This window comes from Camelina sativa, chromosome 13 (genome assembly GCF_000633955.1).
Source record: "Camelina sativa cultivar DH55 chromosome 13, Cs, whole genome shotgun sequence".
Classification (NCBI taxonomy): Eukaryota; Viridiplantae; Streptophyta; class Magnoliopsida; order Brassicales; family Brassicaceae; genus Camelina; species Camelina sativa.
In genome coordinates, this window is record NC_025697.1 from 987353 (window position 1) to 1002342 (window position 14990).

Consider the following 14990-nt stretch of genomic DNA (forward strand, 5'->3'; position numbering starts at 1 on the left):
GAACCTATAGATACAAAAATAATGTGTATGTATATGTAATATATATATATATATATAAATTGATTTTTTATTTTTTTTGGATCTTCTTTTTTTTTTTTTTATCTCTCTCTCTCTTTCTTTCTCCTTTGGATGGAACTGAGCTCTTCTTCTTTCTCTCTTTCCTCTCCTTTTCTTTTCTCTCGTGGCCTTTGATAAGAGTTTTCTTTCTCTCTTGAAGATCCGTTTCTAAACCTCTCTCTCACTTGATTTGATACTTAATTAGGTCAAACTTTGCGATCATAAGCGATTTCACAGGTCACCATCTTCAAAAACCCTAATTCTCTGTTTCTTCTTTTAGTTTTTTTTTTTTTTTCTTCTTCTGGCTTGGGGGCTTTGTTGTACGCACTTCCATGGAGTTTTTTATAGCTTTTTGCCTCGGTTTTTGTGCAAATGGGAGTTTTTTTTTTTTTTTTAAACACATCATGATCGAATTCAAGTTTTAGCTTAGATCTCTCTCTGCCTCTCTCTGTTTTGCGAAGAAGAAGATTGTTTCATGTTTCTCCCTTTCATCTGGGTTTCTGGGTTTTGTTTGTAATTGTGAGATTTTAGCTTTTTTGTTTTTCTACTGTACTTGTTTGTGGGTTGACCTTTTTTGTTTTTTTACAACTCTCTTGAAGATCTGAATGCGTAGATCATACGGGATCTTTACATTTTTTTTTTGGTTGCTTTTCTTCAGCGTTACGATTCTTTTAGCTTCAATTAAAGTTCTATTTTTTTTTTTTTTTTAAAAAAGCTTATCTCAAAGATCAATTCTTTTTCGTCTTCTGATTTTTTTTTTTTTTTGGTCCACCATTAATTTTTTTCCAGGTTTATAAAAGCTTATTCGAATGGTTTGGACATAACATCCGTATTTTGGTTTAAGCATATGGAAGTCTGTGTTCTGTTCTTGGTTGCTCTGTTAGGGCTTCCTCCTTTTGCACCAACTTAGCTCTCCTGTTGTGTAAGATCTTCTCCCTTGAAGCTGCAATAACGTCTGGTCCTTTTAACTTAAACTAGTAGCTAAAGACTGTACATACCTGTAAAACGAGACGACAGCCTAGAGTGGCTCACTGTTATTTTGACTGAATGAACAACAGGCTGATGAGAGGGGGAATGTGTTTTGGGTCGAATCTGTGAATTCTACAACGATTGGATCTGTAGAGTTGACCTTTTAATCCTCCTAGTCTTGAGTAAATTATATATATATATATTATCAGATAGATTTTAGGATGGAAGCTGAAATTGTGAATGTGAGACCTCCTCAGCTAGGGTTCATCCAGAGAATGGTTCCTCCGCTACTGCCTGTTCTTTTGGTTTCTGTTGGATATATTGATCCTGGCAAATGGGTTGCAAATATCGAAGGAGGTGCTCGTTTTGGGTATGACTTAGTGGCTATTACTCTGCTCTTCAATTTTGCCGCCATCTTGTGCCAGTATATAGCAGCTCGAATAAGCGTTGTTACTGGTAAACATTTAGCTCAGGTATTTTGTTCCCCTGATTTTTTTTCTGATCTCGAGGCTTTTAGCTACACTGTTATTTCTGTAACATTTTAATGTTCTTTACTTGGACAGATCTGCAATGAAGAATATGACAAGTGGACGTGCATGTTCTTGGGCATTCAGGCGGAGTTCTCAGCAATTCTGCTCGACCTTACCATGGTTAGTTACTTACAGTCTTTTTCCTTCTAAAATTTTTTAATGATGTTTGATGGAAAAGTTTCAGTTCTTCTGACTTCAGGCTTCTCTATTTATAAACAGGTTGTGGGAGTTGCACATGCATTTAACCTTTTGTTTGGAGTGGAGTTATCCACTGGAGTGTTCTTGGCTGCCATCGATGCATTTTTATTTCCTGTTTTCGCCTCTTTCCTTGTATGACTGGTTTCCTGTCTTTTTTGTTTTTTTTTCCTCTCTCTGTGTTCTTGGAATAGCATTATCGGAAATTAGCTGACATGCATACAATTTTTACAGGAAAATGGTATGGCAAATACAGTATCCATTTGCTCGGCAGGCTTTGTTTTACTTCTCTATGTTTCTGGTGTCTTGCTGAGTCAGTCTGAGATCCCATTCTCTATGAACGGAGTGTTAATTCGGTTAAACGGAGAGAGCGCATTTGCATTGATGGGTCTTCTTGGAGCAAGCATCGTCCCTCACAATTTTTATATCCATTCTTATTTTGCTGGGGTACCTTTTTTCTCTTTCTATGTATCTCTCTTTTTTATTAAGTAGCAATAATTATACTAAGCAGTGAACTCCTCTATTGCAGGAAAGTACATCTTCGTCAGATGTCGACAAGAGCAGCTTGTGTCAAGACCATTTGTTCGCCATCTTTGGTGTCTTCAGCGGACTTTCACTTGTAAATTATGTATTGATGAATGCAGCAGCCAGTGTGTTCCACAGTACTGGCCTTGTGGTACTGACTTTTCACGATGCCATGTCACTAATGGAGCAGGTTTGTTCTAACGGTTTTATGCTTCGTATTAGTCTATAATACATTTTTACACAGACGTTTTCAGAAATATCTCGTGATTATTAATTATTTTGTTCTTGATTGTTGAGTGCAGGTATTTGTGAGTCCGCTCATTCCAGTGGTGTTTTTGATGCTCTTGTTCTTCTCTAGTCAAATTACAGCACTAGCTTGGACTTTCGGTGGAGAGGTTGTTCTGCATGACTTCCTGAAAATAGAAATACCCGGTTGGCTTCATCGTGCTACAATCAGAATTCTTGCAGTTGCTCCTGCCCTTTATTGTGTGTGGACATCTGGTGCAGACGGGATATATCAGTTACTTATATTCACTCAGGTCCTGGTGGCAATGATGCTTCCTTGTTCTGTCATACCGCTGTTCCGCATTGCTTCGTCGAGACAAATCATGGGTGTCCATAAAATCCCTCAAGTTGGCGAGTTCCTCGCACTTACAACGTTTTTGGGGTTTCTCGGTTTGAATATTGTTTTTGTTGTGGAGATGGTATTTGGAAGCAGTGACTGGGCTGGTGGTTTAAGATGGAATACTGTAATGGGCACCTCGGTTCAGTACACCACTCTGCTTGTATCGTCATGTGCATCCTTATGCCTGATGCTCTGGCTCGCAGCTACGCCGCTGAAATCTGCTAGTAACAGAGTAGAAACTCAAATATGGAACATGGATGCTCAAAATGCTTTATCTTATCCATCTGTTCATGAAGAGGAAATAATTGAAAGAAGCGAAACAAGGCGGAATGAAGAAGAATCGATAGTGCGGCTGGAAAGCAGGGTAAAGGATCAGTTGGATACTACGTCTGTTACTAGTTCTGTCTATGATTTGCCAGAGAACATTCTAATGACGGATCAAGAGATTCGTTCGAGCCCTCTAGAGGAAAGCGAGTTAGACGTAAAATTCTCTGCCTCCCAAGTAAGTAAACTTGGGGAAGACCCTGATGTAAAGGAACAGCCTGTATTGCAGTCAACGGTGGTTAATGAGGTAACTGATAAGGATTTGGTTGTTGAAACAAAGATGGTAAAGATTGAACCGATAAGTCCTGTGGAGAAGACTGTTAGCATGGAAAATAACAGCAAGTTCATTGAAAAGGATGTCGAAGGGGTTTCATGGGAATCAGAAGAAGCTACGAGAGCTGCTCCTGCAAGCAACTATACTGTTGGATCTGATGGTCCGCCTTCGTTTCGCAGCTTAAGTGGGGAAGGGGGAAGTGGGACTGGAAGCCTTTCACGGTTGCAAGGTTTGGGACGTGCTGCCCGGCGCCATTTATCTGCGATCCTTGATGAGTTTTGGGGACATTTATATGATTTTCATGGCCAATTAGTTGCTGAAGCCAGGGCAAAGAAAATAGATCAGTTGTTTGGCGCTGATCAGAAGTCAGCCTCTTCTATGAAAGCAGATTCTTTTGGAAAAGACATGAGTAGTGGATATTGCATGTCTCCAACTGCAAAGGGGTTGGATTCACAAATGACTTCAAATTTATATGATTCACTGAAGCAGCAAAGGACTCCAGGAAGTATCGATTCGTTGTATGGATTTCAAAGAGGGTCGTCACCGTCACCGTTGGTCAACCGTATGCAGATGTTGGGTGCATATGGTAGCACCACTAATAATAATGCGTATGAATTGAGTGAGAGAAGATACTCTAGCTTGCGTGCTCCATCATCTTCTGAGGGTTGGGAACACCAACAACCAGCTACAGTTCACGGATATCAGATCAAGTCACTTGTTGACAATTTGTCAAAAGGAAGGCTTGAAGCTTTACAATCCCGTGGAGAGATCCCAACGTCGAGATCTATGACGCAGCAATATAGCGGTACAATGAGCTATACACAGCAACTTGCTTTAGCCTTAAAACAGAAGTCCCAGAATGGTCTTACCCCTGGACCAGCTCCTGGATTTGAAAATTTTGCTGGGTCTAGAAGCATATCACGGCAATCTGATAGATCTTATTATGGTGTTCCATCATCTGGAAATACCGATACTGTTGGTGTAGCAGTAGCCAATGAGAAGAAGTATAGTAGCATGCCAGATATCTCAGGATTGTCTATGTCCGCGAGAAACATGCATTTGCCGAACAACAAGAGCGGATACTGGGATCCGTCCAGTGGAGGAGGAGGAGGGTATGGCACATCTTATGGTCGACTAAGCAGTGAATCATCATCGTATTCTAATATAGGGTCACGGGTTGGAGTACCCTCTGCTTATGATGACATGTCTCAATCAAGAGGAGGCTATAGAGATACCTACACTTTGCCACAGAATGCATCAACAACAGGGACCGGATCACTTTGGTCTAGACAGCCCTTTGAGCAGTTTGGCGTAGCGGAGAGGACTGGTGCTGTTGGTGAGGAGCTCAGGAATAGAACGAATCCGATAAATATAGACAACAACTCTTCCTCTACTGTTGATGCAGAGGCTAAGCTTCTTCAATCATTCAGGCACTGTATTTTAAAGCTTATTAAACTGGAAGGATCCGAGTGGTTGTTTGGACAAAGCGATGGAGTTGATGAAGAACTGATTGACCGGGTAGCTGCACGAGAGAAGTTTATCTATGAAGCTGAAACTCGAGAAATAAATCAAGTGGGTCACATGGGTGAGCCACTGATTTCATCGGTTCCTAATTGTGGAGATGGTTGCGTATGGAGAGCTGATTTGATTGTGAGCTTTGGAGTTTGGTGCATCCACCGTGTTCTTGACTTGTCTCTTATGGAGAGCCGACCTGAGCTCTGGGGAAAGTACACTTACGTTCTCAACCGCCTTCAGGTAAACAAATAAAAAACAAAACTCCGCACTTTTGCAGTTAGAAACCAAAGCTTATGTTTTTGACATGATGTAATGAATTCAACAGGGAGTAATTGATCCAGCGTTCTCAAAGCTGCGGACACCGATGACACCGTGCTTTTGCCTTCAGATTCCTGCGAGCCACCAGAGAGCGAGTCCGCCATCAGCGAACGGAATGTTACCTCCGGCTGCAAAACCGGCCAAAGGAAAATGCACAACTGCAGTTACACTTCTTGATCTAATCAAAGACGTTGAAATGGCAATCTCATGTAGGAAAGGCCGGACCGGTACAGCTGCAGGAGACGTGGCTTTCCCAAAGGGAAAAGAAAATCTGGCTTCGGTTTTGAAGCGGTATAAACGTCGGTTATCGAATAAACCGATAGGTATGAATCAGGATGGACCTGGTTCAAGAAAGAACTTGACTGCGTACGGATCATTGGGTTGAAGAGAGAACATTGTGAGAATCTCATGATCAAAAGAGACGTCGAGCGGGAAGCCGAAGAATCAAAACTCTTGCTTTTGATTGCTCCTCTGCTTCGTTAATTGTGTATTAAGAAAAGAAAAAGAAAATGTTTTTATTTTGTTGCTTCAGAAATTTTCGTTTTTTTTTTCCCTCTCTTAATTTGGTTGTAATGTTATGTTTATATCCATATCATCATAGGAGGACCATAGCTACAAACCGAATCCGGTTTGTGTAATTTGATGCGGAGTCGATCATTGAAAAATTCGTCGGTTTGAATTGTTAAATCTCCTTTAACCGGATCTCATCACTTTTTATCTCATCGGAAGAAAAATAGGTCGGCGAGAAGGCATGTATGGACCGCCGTTGGCTGGTTTACCTGTACCTGCACCGCCGCATAAAGTCACGGGGAAGCCACCGGAGGTTTAGCATACACCGGTTGTGTGTACTGTATGTAGTGTATGATGATGTATAATTACGTATAAACATCTTTCGTAGTGTATATGGTTTTGTGTTAAGACTGTTATTGGGCCGATACAGAAAACAAATAACAATTCTCTTTACTGGGCCTAAGCTTTTAAGAAAACAGTTCGTTCCGTTTTGTATTTTTACGTACACACTTCGTGTCGTTTAACTTTGAGTACTAACTAACCTAATGCGACTTAGAACTACACGGCGTTTTACGGAAGAAGGAAATATTCGCTTCTTCTTTACAACTTTTGTCACAACGCAGAAAAGTCCTCTCTTTCTCTCTCTGACTCTCTCTCTCTATCGATTAATAAACTTTTCATTTGCTGCGTCCTTTTGGTGCTTGAAGCGATATGACCATGGCAGCAAATCTCGCGCGACGGCTGATCGGTAACCGATCGACTCAGATCCTTGGTGCTGACTCTAGCTCAGGTGCGGCTACTTCCGTCGCTAGGGCTTTCTGTTCCTCCTCCACTCCGATCACCGCAACTCTCTTCCCTGGCGATGGGATCGGTCCCGAGATCGCTGAATCTGTCAAAAAGGTTCCTCATCCCTAATTTTGTTAAAAAATCTAGTTACGAGAGAATTGTGATTTGTGAGAATTCGGCAATTTCGTTGATAGTTTTGTAATGATCCAGGTGTTTACAACAGCTGGTGTGCCAATAGAGTGGGAAGAACACTATGTTGGGACTGAGATAGATCCCAGAACACAGAGTTTCTTGACCTGGGATAGTCTCGAGTCTGTGCGTAGAAACAAAGTTGGTTTGAAAGGTCCAATGGCTACTCCAATTGGGAAAGGTCACCGTTCTTTGAACCTTACTCTTAGGAAAGAGCTTAATCTTTATGCCAATGTTAGACCTTGTTACAGTCTTCCTGGTTACAAAACTCGTTACGATGATGTTGATCTCATTACCATCAGAGAAAACACTGAAGGAGAATACAGTGGCCTTGAACATCAGGTTTTGTTTTGTTGTGTCTCTATCGATAGAACATTCCAGATTANTCTTTACAACTTTTGTCACAACGCAGAAAAGTCCTCTCTTTCTCTCTCTGACTCTCTCTCTCTATCGATTAATAAACTTTTCATTTGCTGCGTCCTTTTGGTGCTTGAAGCGATATGACCATGGCAGCAAATCTCGCGCGACGGCTGATCGGTAACCGATCGACTCAGATCCTTGGTGCTGACTCTAGCTCAGGTGCGGCTACTTCCGTCGCTAGGGCTTTCTGTTCCTCCTCCACTCCGATCACCGCAACTCTCTTCCCTGGCGATGGGATCGGTCCCGAGATCGCTGAATCTGTCAAAAAGGTTCCTCATCCCTAATTTTGTTAAAAAATCTAGTTACGAGAGAATTGTGATTTGTGAGAATTCGGCAATTTCGTTGATAGTTTTGTAATGATCCAGGTGTTTACAACAGCTGGTGTGCCAATAGAGTGGGAAGAACACTATGTTGGGACTGAGATAGATCCCAGAACACAGAGTTTCTTGACCTGGGATAGTCTCGAGTCTGTGCGTAGAAACAAAGTTGGTTTGAAAGGTCCAATGGCTACTCCAATTGGGAAAGGTCACCGTTCTTTGAACCTTACTCTTAGGAAAGAGCTTAATCTTTATGCCAATGTTAGACCTTGTTACAGTCTTCCTGGTTACAAAACTCGTTACGATGATGTTGATCTCATTACCATCAGAGAAAACACTGAAGGAGAATACAGTGGCCTTGAACATCAGGTTTTGTTTTGTTGTGTCTCTATCGATAGAACATTCCAGATTAGTGTTTCTGACAATTGTTTTGTTTTCTCCTGACTCATGATAGGTCGTTAGAGGTGTGGTGGAAAGTCTTAAAATCATTACCCGTCAGGCGAGTTTGAGAGTTGCAGAGTATGCTTTCCTCTATGCCAAGACTCATGGGAGAGAGAGAGTTTCTGCAATCCACAAAGCCAACATTATGCAGAAAACTGACGGTCTTTTCCTCAAGGTCTGTCCAGTTTTATAACTCCGTAATGCATTTAACAATTTCTTATAGGGAGAGATGAACGCAATGATTATTATGTCTGTTTAGTTTTGCTTACTGTTTGTTTTGAGACAATGTTTAATTCTGTTCTTGTTTTTCCAGTGTTGTCGTGAGGTTGCTGAGAAATATCCTGAGATAACTTACGAGGAGGTTGTTATTGACAACTGTTGTATGATGGTAAGCTATGATACGAAATCTACCTTTTTTCATTAATTCACTTAGTAGTTGGGATTATTATCTTATAGAATTTAGAAGTTAGAATTCTTAGCAACTTGTATCTGAGTTCCGTGTTCCCACTGCTTTAATGTGGAATATGTGACTGATAATATTGAGATGCCTGCAGCTTGTGAAAAACCCAGCACTTTTTGATGTCTTGGTGATGCCTAACCTTTACGGAGACATCATCAGCGACCTGTGTGCAGGATTGGTTGGAGGACTAGGGTTGACTCCAAGGTGAAACATCGGTTGCTTCATCTTGAAATAATAGTGTTATTTAGTGTGATTGTGAGCTAGATCATCTAAAAGGCCTTGTGATCTTTGACGCAGTTGTAATATCGGAGAAGATGGGGTAGCCCTTGCTGAGGCAGTTCACGGCTCTGCACCTGATATCGCTGGAAAGGTTAGTCTATGAAGCAAATAAAGTTTCAACAGTTATCGTAAAACATGATAATAAAACAGCTACAGATAGAAAGAAGAGTCCTCAACTCCCCGTTTTGCTGTTTTTCTTTTCTTGGTAGTATAGTCAGTTGGTTAGTCTCATTATAGACCGAGTCATTTACAGGCTAAAGAGTTTCATTTTTACATCCAATGTTTAAGCTTTTATCAATCCAATGTTGAAAGATTAGAACTAGATTTCAGATGCCTTGATATATGATTTTGTTTGGGGTGGTGTTAGAACTTGGCGAACCCAACGGCGCTGCTTCTGAGTGGAGTGATGATGTTGCGTCATCTGAAGCTGAACGAACAAGCAGAACAAATCCACAGTGCAATCATCAACACCATAGCAGAGGGAAAATACAGAACCGCGGATCTTGGAGGGAGTTCGACCACAACGGAATTCACAAAGGCAATCTGTGATCATCTCTGAACACATCGTAAAGTCCCAATTCTTTATGGAATCTTCGTCTTCTTCTTTGGAGGGCTTTTTAATAGAGCCTCGAATTCATCTTTGTTTTTCATTCCTCTCTTGTTTACGATTAGAATAAAAGGAAAAAAAAAAGAGAAAAATAACGGCTCTTCCTGAGTTTAATTACTTAAGAAGTTGTTTGTTTCTTCTTGAAAACGTCTTTTCAAGTTCTCTCTGCCATAAGGCAAAAGATTGCACAGGAAAAAAATTGATGTTTCTCTGAATCCATCAGAAGAGTTTTGTTATTATGATTGCTTGTTTAGTGTCTTCTTAATTTACTCAGTTATTCCCAACTTCTTAATCAAAAATTTTGATTTTGTCTCTTTGACTTGAAGAAAAAGGTATGTAGTTGGCATAATTAGTTGGTTCACCGACAAAAAGAGAGTTAGTTTAAGGAAAAGAAAACAAAACTGAAAGAGAATTAGAGTACTGTATGTCGTTGGTGCACCAAACCTCTGTGATTAAAAGGCTATGATGATTCTAAAACTAAAACTAAAACATTAAGCAGCAGCACTAAACTTGCCGGCCAACCAATCCCAGATCTGAATCTTAATAAAACCTAAACCTCTCTCAAAATATCTTCTTCATCGTTTCATCATGGCTTCGTCTGCTAACTACGATGGAATCCTTCTCGGTATGGGTAACCCGCTCCTCGATATCTCTGCCGTCGTCGACGACGAATTTCTCACCAAGTAAAAAAAAAAAAAAAAAGCACTCTCAGATCCCTCTTTTTTCCTTTATGTTTCCTATTTTGTTGTTGTTGTATTCGTATCGTAATCTTCTTTCGGGGCTTTTAGTATGAATCTAGGTTTTATTGTTTGATTCGTCTCTTCAGTAGAGCATAAACTCTGTGATTTGTGTGCGATTCTTCTTTTTTTTCTTTTTACTGTTATTGATCTTTTTGTAATCGTGTGACGACGACAGGTACGACATCAAGTTGAACAATGCCATTCTCGCTGAGGAAAAACATTTACCCATGTACGTATTCATTAATGCTCTTCTGCTTTTGATATCTCTGATTTGTGACGTTAGGCATTGTAATCATTACGAATAAGGAACGGTGCTCATGTTATATTATCAATTCAAGTAGAGACTGATTCAATGCTTCACAAAGCCCTGGACAGTTTCAGGAATAAAAAAATACAGTACAATGTGATATCTCTTTGACTTATCTTTTATGGTTAATAATGGTTTTTACTTTCAATTTTTTTTTCCTTTTATTTAAAGGTATGATGAGATGAGTAGCAAATTCAATGTTGAATACATTGCCGGAGGTAATTCATCTTTTGACCATCCTGCAACCTTTTAATTATTAGCGTGTATGCGTTGACTAGATTGTGATATCTTCTTCTTCATGATTCGATTCTTTTTCTCTAGGTGCTACTCAGAACTCAATCAAAGTTGCTCAGGTATATTCTCTTTCCTTCTTCTTCTTGCCCCTTTTTTTTTTTTTTTTTTGAGTTATAAGTAATCAATGCTAAAATCAAGGTTTTTTTTATTTTTACTTGCTTGTGGCTACAGTGGATGCTTCAAACTCCTGGGGCAACCAGTTACATGGGTTCCATTGGAAAGGACAAATATGGAGAGGCAATGAAGAAGGATGCTACAGCCGCTGGTGTCAATGTAAGCTGACTTTTTCCTGACTCTTCTCTGGTTTTCATGTTTTTGTTTTGTTTGAGTGTATGCACAGCTGATGATGCTTTGTTTGTCTTTGAGGATAGTTTGAAGTTATATTATTGAAACTGAATTAAGAATCTCTAATCAAAGTGCTTTTTTTAATTTATCAGGTTCACTATTATGAAGATGAATCAGCACCTACTGGAACTTGCGGTGTCTGTGTTGTTGGTGGAGAAAGGTCTCTTATTGCAAATCTTTCAGCTGCAAACTGCTACAAGGTTGATCACCTTAAGAAGCCTGAAAACTGGGCTTTGGGTAAATCTTCTTTTCCCATCGTTTCATCCCGTTTTACAGTTCTGTATTTTTTAATTCATGATCTGATGATATCTGTGATTGAATATGTTTTGGGTAGTTGAGAAGGCCAAGTTCTACTACATTGCTGGATTCTTCCTCACAGTATCTCCTGAATCCATTCAGTTGGTATCTGAGCATGCTGCTGCAAACAACAAGGTAATTATAAGACATGGTCCTCCAGATATCAGAATCTTTTATTTGCTTACGAGTGCCTTTTTGTATTAACAGTCCTGACTTATTCACTGATCTTTCAGGTGTTCACAATGAACCTCTCTGCTCCATTCATCTGTGAATTCTTCAAAGATGTACAGGAGAAGTTCTTGCCGTAAGCCATCGTCCCTTATCTATTTATCCATTGCAGATTTTATGATTGCGTAAATGTACTGAAAAGCACCACCCTATATTTCTCGTACAGATACATGGACTTTGTTTTCGGCAATGAAACAGAGGCAAGAACCTTCTCCAAAGTTCACGGCTGGGAGGTTAGACAATTTCTCTCTTGCACGACTAAAATTCAGCAGAATGTTTTAGTGTTGTATAACAGTTATAATAGTGAACCATTTTTATCTTTTTATATATATAGACGGAAGATGTTGAACAAATAGCCATCAAGATTTCACAGCTTCCCAAGGCCACAGGAACACACAAGAGGACCACTGTGATTACACAGGGCGCAGATCCAGTGGTTGTTGCTGAAGATGGAAAGGTGAAGAAATATCCAGTCATCCCTCTCCCAAAGGAGAAGCTTGTTGACACCAACGGTGCAGGTACTAATTTTGATTATCGAAAGACGGGTTGTAATACATTCAACTGTAGTCTTATTTTATTATATAGAAACTGACATGATCATAGAACATAAATGATCCTTTAGCATTTTAAACGAACTTTTCTCCTCAAGACTGATACAAAACAGATTCAATACTGATGAATTTAAATGCTATTTTTGTTGAACTCTCTTACAGGTGATGCATTTGTGGGAGGATTCATGTCACAGTTGGTGAAAGAGAAATCAATTGAGGAATGTGTGAAGGCTGGATGCTATGCATCGAACGTGGTGATCCAAAGATCTGGCTGCACTTACCCCGAGAAGCCTGACTTCAACTAAATGATTGGGTGATCCTCAGTTTTGTGACATTTTCCAAATAAAACAACCTTTGATTCAACAAAAACTCCCACGATTATTGTTTGAGTGTACTTTTAGCATTTTAATATCATGATTATTTTGATCATTTGATATTACTACCATAGGTTGAGACAAGTCATGCTAAATCAATGAAGGTTTTGATGAGAAGATTACATCTTCTATATCAACTACTACCTAAAAATGGCTCATTTCACAACATTCTTCATTATTTCTACACATATCACCTCAAATATAATGGATCCTCTCACATTAATTATCAAAATCCTAAACGTTAGAAGTCCGAAGAACCCCTCTTCTTGAATCAAAGACTCGTCAAGAATAACGAGGAGAAGCACAACGGATGACCTCAAGGAAGAGAGTTTCGTCACAAGAAATACAAAGCTTGGAATCTCCGGAAGTGAAATCGTCGTAAGCTTCATCTTTTGATTGATCAAGCAAAGCCCTGAAGATGGGATCGTGAAGCAACGTGATCTTTATAACGAATCTCTTGTAACTTTCCTCTTCTTTGCCTACGTACACCACAAGGTGTCCCTTTGGTACGTCATGTGGTATATGATATTCATCCTTAGGCTTTCCCGTGGCGTCGCGATGTTTGGAGAATCTGCTTGACATTTGCTTCCATGCCTTTGTGATCAGCTTGCTCTTCTTTATCATGTTTATGAGAGAGATGGAGAGAGAAAAAGAAAGAGAGAGAGACGTTTTTGGGGGTTAGTGTGAGATAGAATGTAGAGAAGTACTAGTGTCGTACTTGTGTATTTATACACCAAGTCACAAACATAGGTCCACTATATATCTATTTTAACGTATATATACATGAATAGGTATGGGTAATGATTTTCTTGGACCATGTCGTCTTTACAATAATACATGATCTACATTTGTTATCATGAAAAACAATATATACTACATTCTATTCAATACATATATATACATTACAAAAGAAAATATATTAACTAAATATGTGGAACGTCATTATCAATTTAATTTTGAAAATAACAAATCTACTAGAAATGAAAAGAACAATACTCTATGTATTATTATTTTTTTTATTTTTTTTGGGGGTCAACTACGGCCAAGCTGTACTTACGACATAACGAAATCGTACGAACATGCATCTTCCCTGGCTCCCCCAATGGGAGCTTTAGCTTTAATCATTGATTCATTTTGTTTCTTTAATTTTTTCATGAACACAAACAAATTAAAAGACTCTTTATCGGCATGGCATGCACATTGGCACTCAACTATATTGCGCATTTAGAGGTGCGCACAGACCGTAAACGATGTATTTTATGTTTTTTTTTTTTGAAGAAACGTTTATATATCTCTCTCTCTTTAATTGGTCACTTTAGCTTATTGTTAGTTTTTTTTCTTTCTTGTTTTCAGATCTAATAATTTATGGATCCATTGGTCCCTAAAACTTGTTTATAGAATGAGACAGAACATAAGCTAATATATAAAATATATAGTGGCCAACAAAGTGAATATAGAGAAATTGTTAGAAATGGGCTAAATGGAGTATCATTCTATTCATTTTCAATTGATTTTTAAGTTAGGATTTCATATAAGTCGGTGTTATTTTACTAAAGCAGGAATAATTATTTAGTGAAGAACTAAAATTTATAAGGAATTATATTTTGATTCATATATATAGAAGGAGTCAAGGAGAGACGTTTTTGTTCAAGTTGCGAAATAGAGGAGGACCCCACGGTTTGATTAAAATGTTTGGAGAAAGATAAGATTTTTAAAAGAGATGAGAAAAATGGGATAAGATTCTTGGACAAAGTGCAATTCCACTTACGTACCATACGTCGCGATATGTAACTCACATATTTTTACACAAAGCCAAAGTATATATTATCTATATCCATTGTACGTGATCTTACAGTGATAATTTACCAAAATCAAAACACGTTCCTAAAATATCATCAATAATTAGTCTGATTAGTTCATATGTATATACCATCTAACTAATATACGCACAAAGCGATTTTAATGCTGGATGAAATCATCCTTTTGATGTGTCAATACTAGTGATTACCAAAATCTTAATGTACTGTACGTACACCTAGCTCGTATATTGTATTCATCATGCCATCATACGTAAGCATGTTCTAATTGTGCTAAAATTGCTGTCAACCATTATACATTCTTTTTATTCATTAGGGATTCAATATTATGTCTTGGGTGGTCGACCATATGTTTACTTTTCAAGAAATTTATAAAGTGGATATCTTACACTTGCGCATAAACATTAAATATTTTACTTTGGAATCCTAGCTATATCAAAACTGAAAGAAGATCTAATACACTACATAAGTGACATGAATCATTTATGTAATACTTATCTAAGGAAAGATTAGCATTGTACGTATTCGACATGTGAAACCTTTTAGACGTAGTTGATAATAAGACTATATATAATAAATACGCTTGAGATTTTACATTTCGACGACTTAAAGGTAGTAAGTTTTTCTTATTTTTATCTTGTTTTTTTTTGTTTGTGTTGGAGATTCCGAGACGGCCGATTCATCCCCCCCCCCCCC

At 38.7% G+C, this 14990-nt stretch overlaps 4 protein-coding genes across 6 annotated transcripts; 3 read left to right on the top strand and 1 right to left on the bottom strand.

Annotated features, from left to right (window-relative positions):
- On the top strand, positions 130-6036 carry LOC104734345 (ethylene-insensitive protein 2). Of its 2 annotated transcripts, XM_010453898.2 has the most exons (9): positions 137-294; positions 847-979; positions 1116-1499; positions 1590-1676; positions 1776-1886; positions 1986-2198; positions 2281-2466; positions 2579-5254; positions 5340-6036. In XM_010453898.2, the coding sequence occupies exons 3-9, from the start codon at positions 1248-1250 to the stop codon at positions 5715-5717; spliced, it is 3903 nt and encodes a 1300-aa protein (XP_010452200.1). In that variant the 5' UTR covers positions 137-294; positions 847-979; positions 1116-1247; the 3' UTR covers positions 5718-6036. The 2 variants fall into 2 exon arrangements, with proteins under 2 accessions (XP_010452199.1, XP_010452200.1); XM_010453897.2 differs by having other exon boundaries at positions 130-294; positions 847-1499.
- On the top strand, positions 6435-9597 carry LOC104734346 (isocitrate dehydrogenase [NAD] catalytic subunit 5, mitochondrial). Of its 2 annotated transcripts, none has more exons than XM_010453900.2 (7): positions 6435-6742; positions 6839-7159; positions 8009-8170; positions 8309-8383; positions 8550-8659; positions 8753-8825; positions 9102-9597. In XM_010453900.2, exons 1-7 carry the CDS (start codon positions 6554-6556, stop codon positions 9291-9293), a joined length of 1122 nt encoding a protein of 373 aa, XP_010452202.1. In that variant the 5' UTR covers positions 6435-6553; the 3' UTR covers positions 9294-9597. The 2 variants fall into 2 exon arrangements, with proteins under 2 accessions (XP_010452202.1, XP_010452201.1); XM_010453899.2 differs by lacking the exons at positions 6435-6742; positions 6839-7159 and adding exons at positions 7213-7506; positions 7603-7923 and having other exon boundaries at positions 9102-9583.
- Positions 9831-12532, top strand: LOC104734347 (adenosine kinase 2-like). The gene is made up of 11 exons (XM_010453901.2): positions 9831-10024; positions 10257-10310; positions 10560-10606; positions 10710-10741; positions 10854-10955; positions 11120-11264; positions 11362-11459; positions 11558-11628; positions 11719-11785; positions 11887-12070; positions 12266-12532. Exons 1-11 carry the CDS (start codon positions 9930-9932, stop codon positions 12406-12408), a joined length of 1038 nt encoding a protein of 345 aa, XP_010452203.1. The 5' UTR covers positions 9831-9929; the 3' UTR covers positions 12409-12532.
- LOC104734349 (indole-3-acetic acid-induced protein ARG7-like) lies at positions 12569-13240 on the bottom strand. Its single transcript, XM_010453902.1, has one exon. It carries the CDS (start codon positions 13099-13101, stop codon positions 12760-12762), a length of 342 nt encoding a protein of 113 aa, XP_010452204.1. The 5' UTR covers positions 13102-13240; the 3' UTR covers positions 12569-12759.

Bases quoted from the DNA above. Each gene is read 5' to 3' on its own strand.
- LOC104734345 (XM_010453897.2), top strand. From the start codon at position 1,248: ATGGAAGCTGAAATTGTGAATGTGAGACCTCCTCAGCTAGGGTTCATC. The intron at 1,500-1,589 runs GTATTTTGTTCC...TTACTTGGACAG, and splicing joins CTGGTAAACATTTAGCTCAG to ATCTGCAATGAAGAATATGA. The intron at 2,199-2,280 runs GTACCTTTTTTC...CCTCTATTGCAG, and splicing joins TCCATTCTTATTTTGCTGGG to GAAAGTACATCTTCGTCAGA.
- LOC104734349 (XM_010453902.1), bottom strand. From the start codon at position 13,101: ATGATAAAGAAGAGCAAGCTGATCACAAAGGCATGGAAGCAAATGTCA.
- LOC104734347 (XM_010453901.2), top strand. From the start codon at position 9,930: ATGGCTTCGTCTGCTAACTACGATGGAATCCTTCTCGGTATGGGTAAC. The intron at 10,025-10,256 runs GTAAAAAAAAAA...TGACGACGACAG, and splicing joins GACGACGAATTTCTCACCAA to GTACGACATCAAGTTGAACA. The intron at 10,956-11,119 runs GTAAGCTGACTT...TTAATTTATCAG, and splicing joins CTACAGCCGCTGGTGTCAAT to GTTCACTATTATGAAGATGA.
- LOC104734346 (XM_010453900.2), top strand. From the start codon at position 6,554: ATGACCATGGCAGCAAATCTCGCGCGACGGCTGATCGGTAACCGATCG. The intron at 8,171-8,308 runs GTCTGTCCAGTT...TTGTTTTTCCAG, and splicing joins CTGACGGTCTTTTCCTCAAG to TGTTGTCGTGAGGTTGCTGA. The intron at 8,384-8,549 runs GTAAGCTATGAT...AGATGCCTGCAG, and splicing joins TTGACAACTGTTGTATGATG to CTTGTGAAAAACCCAGCACT.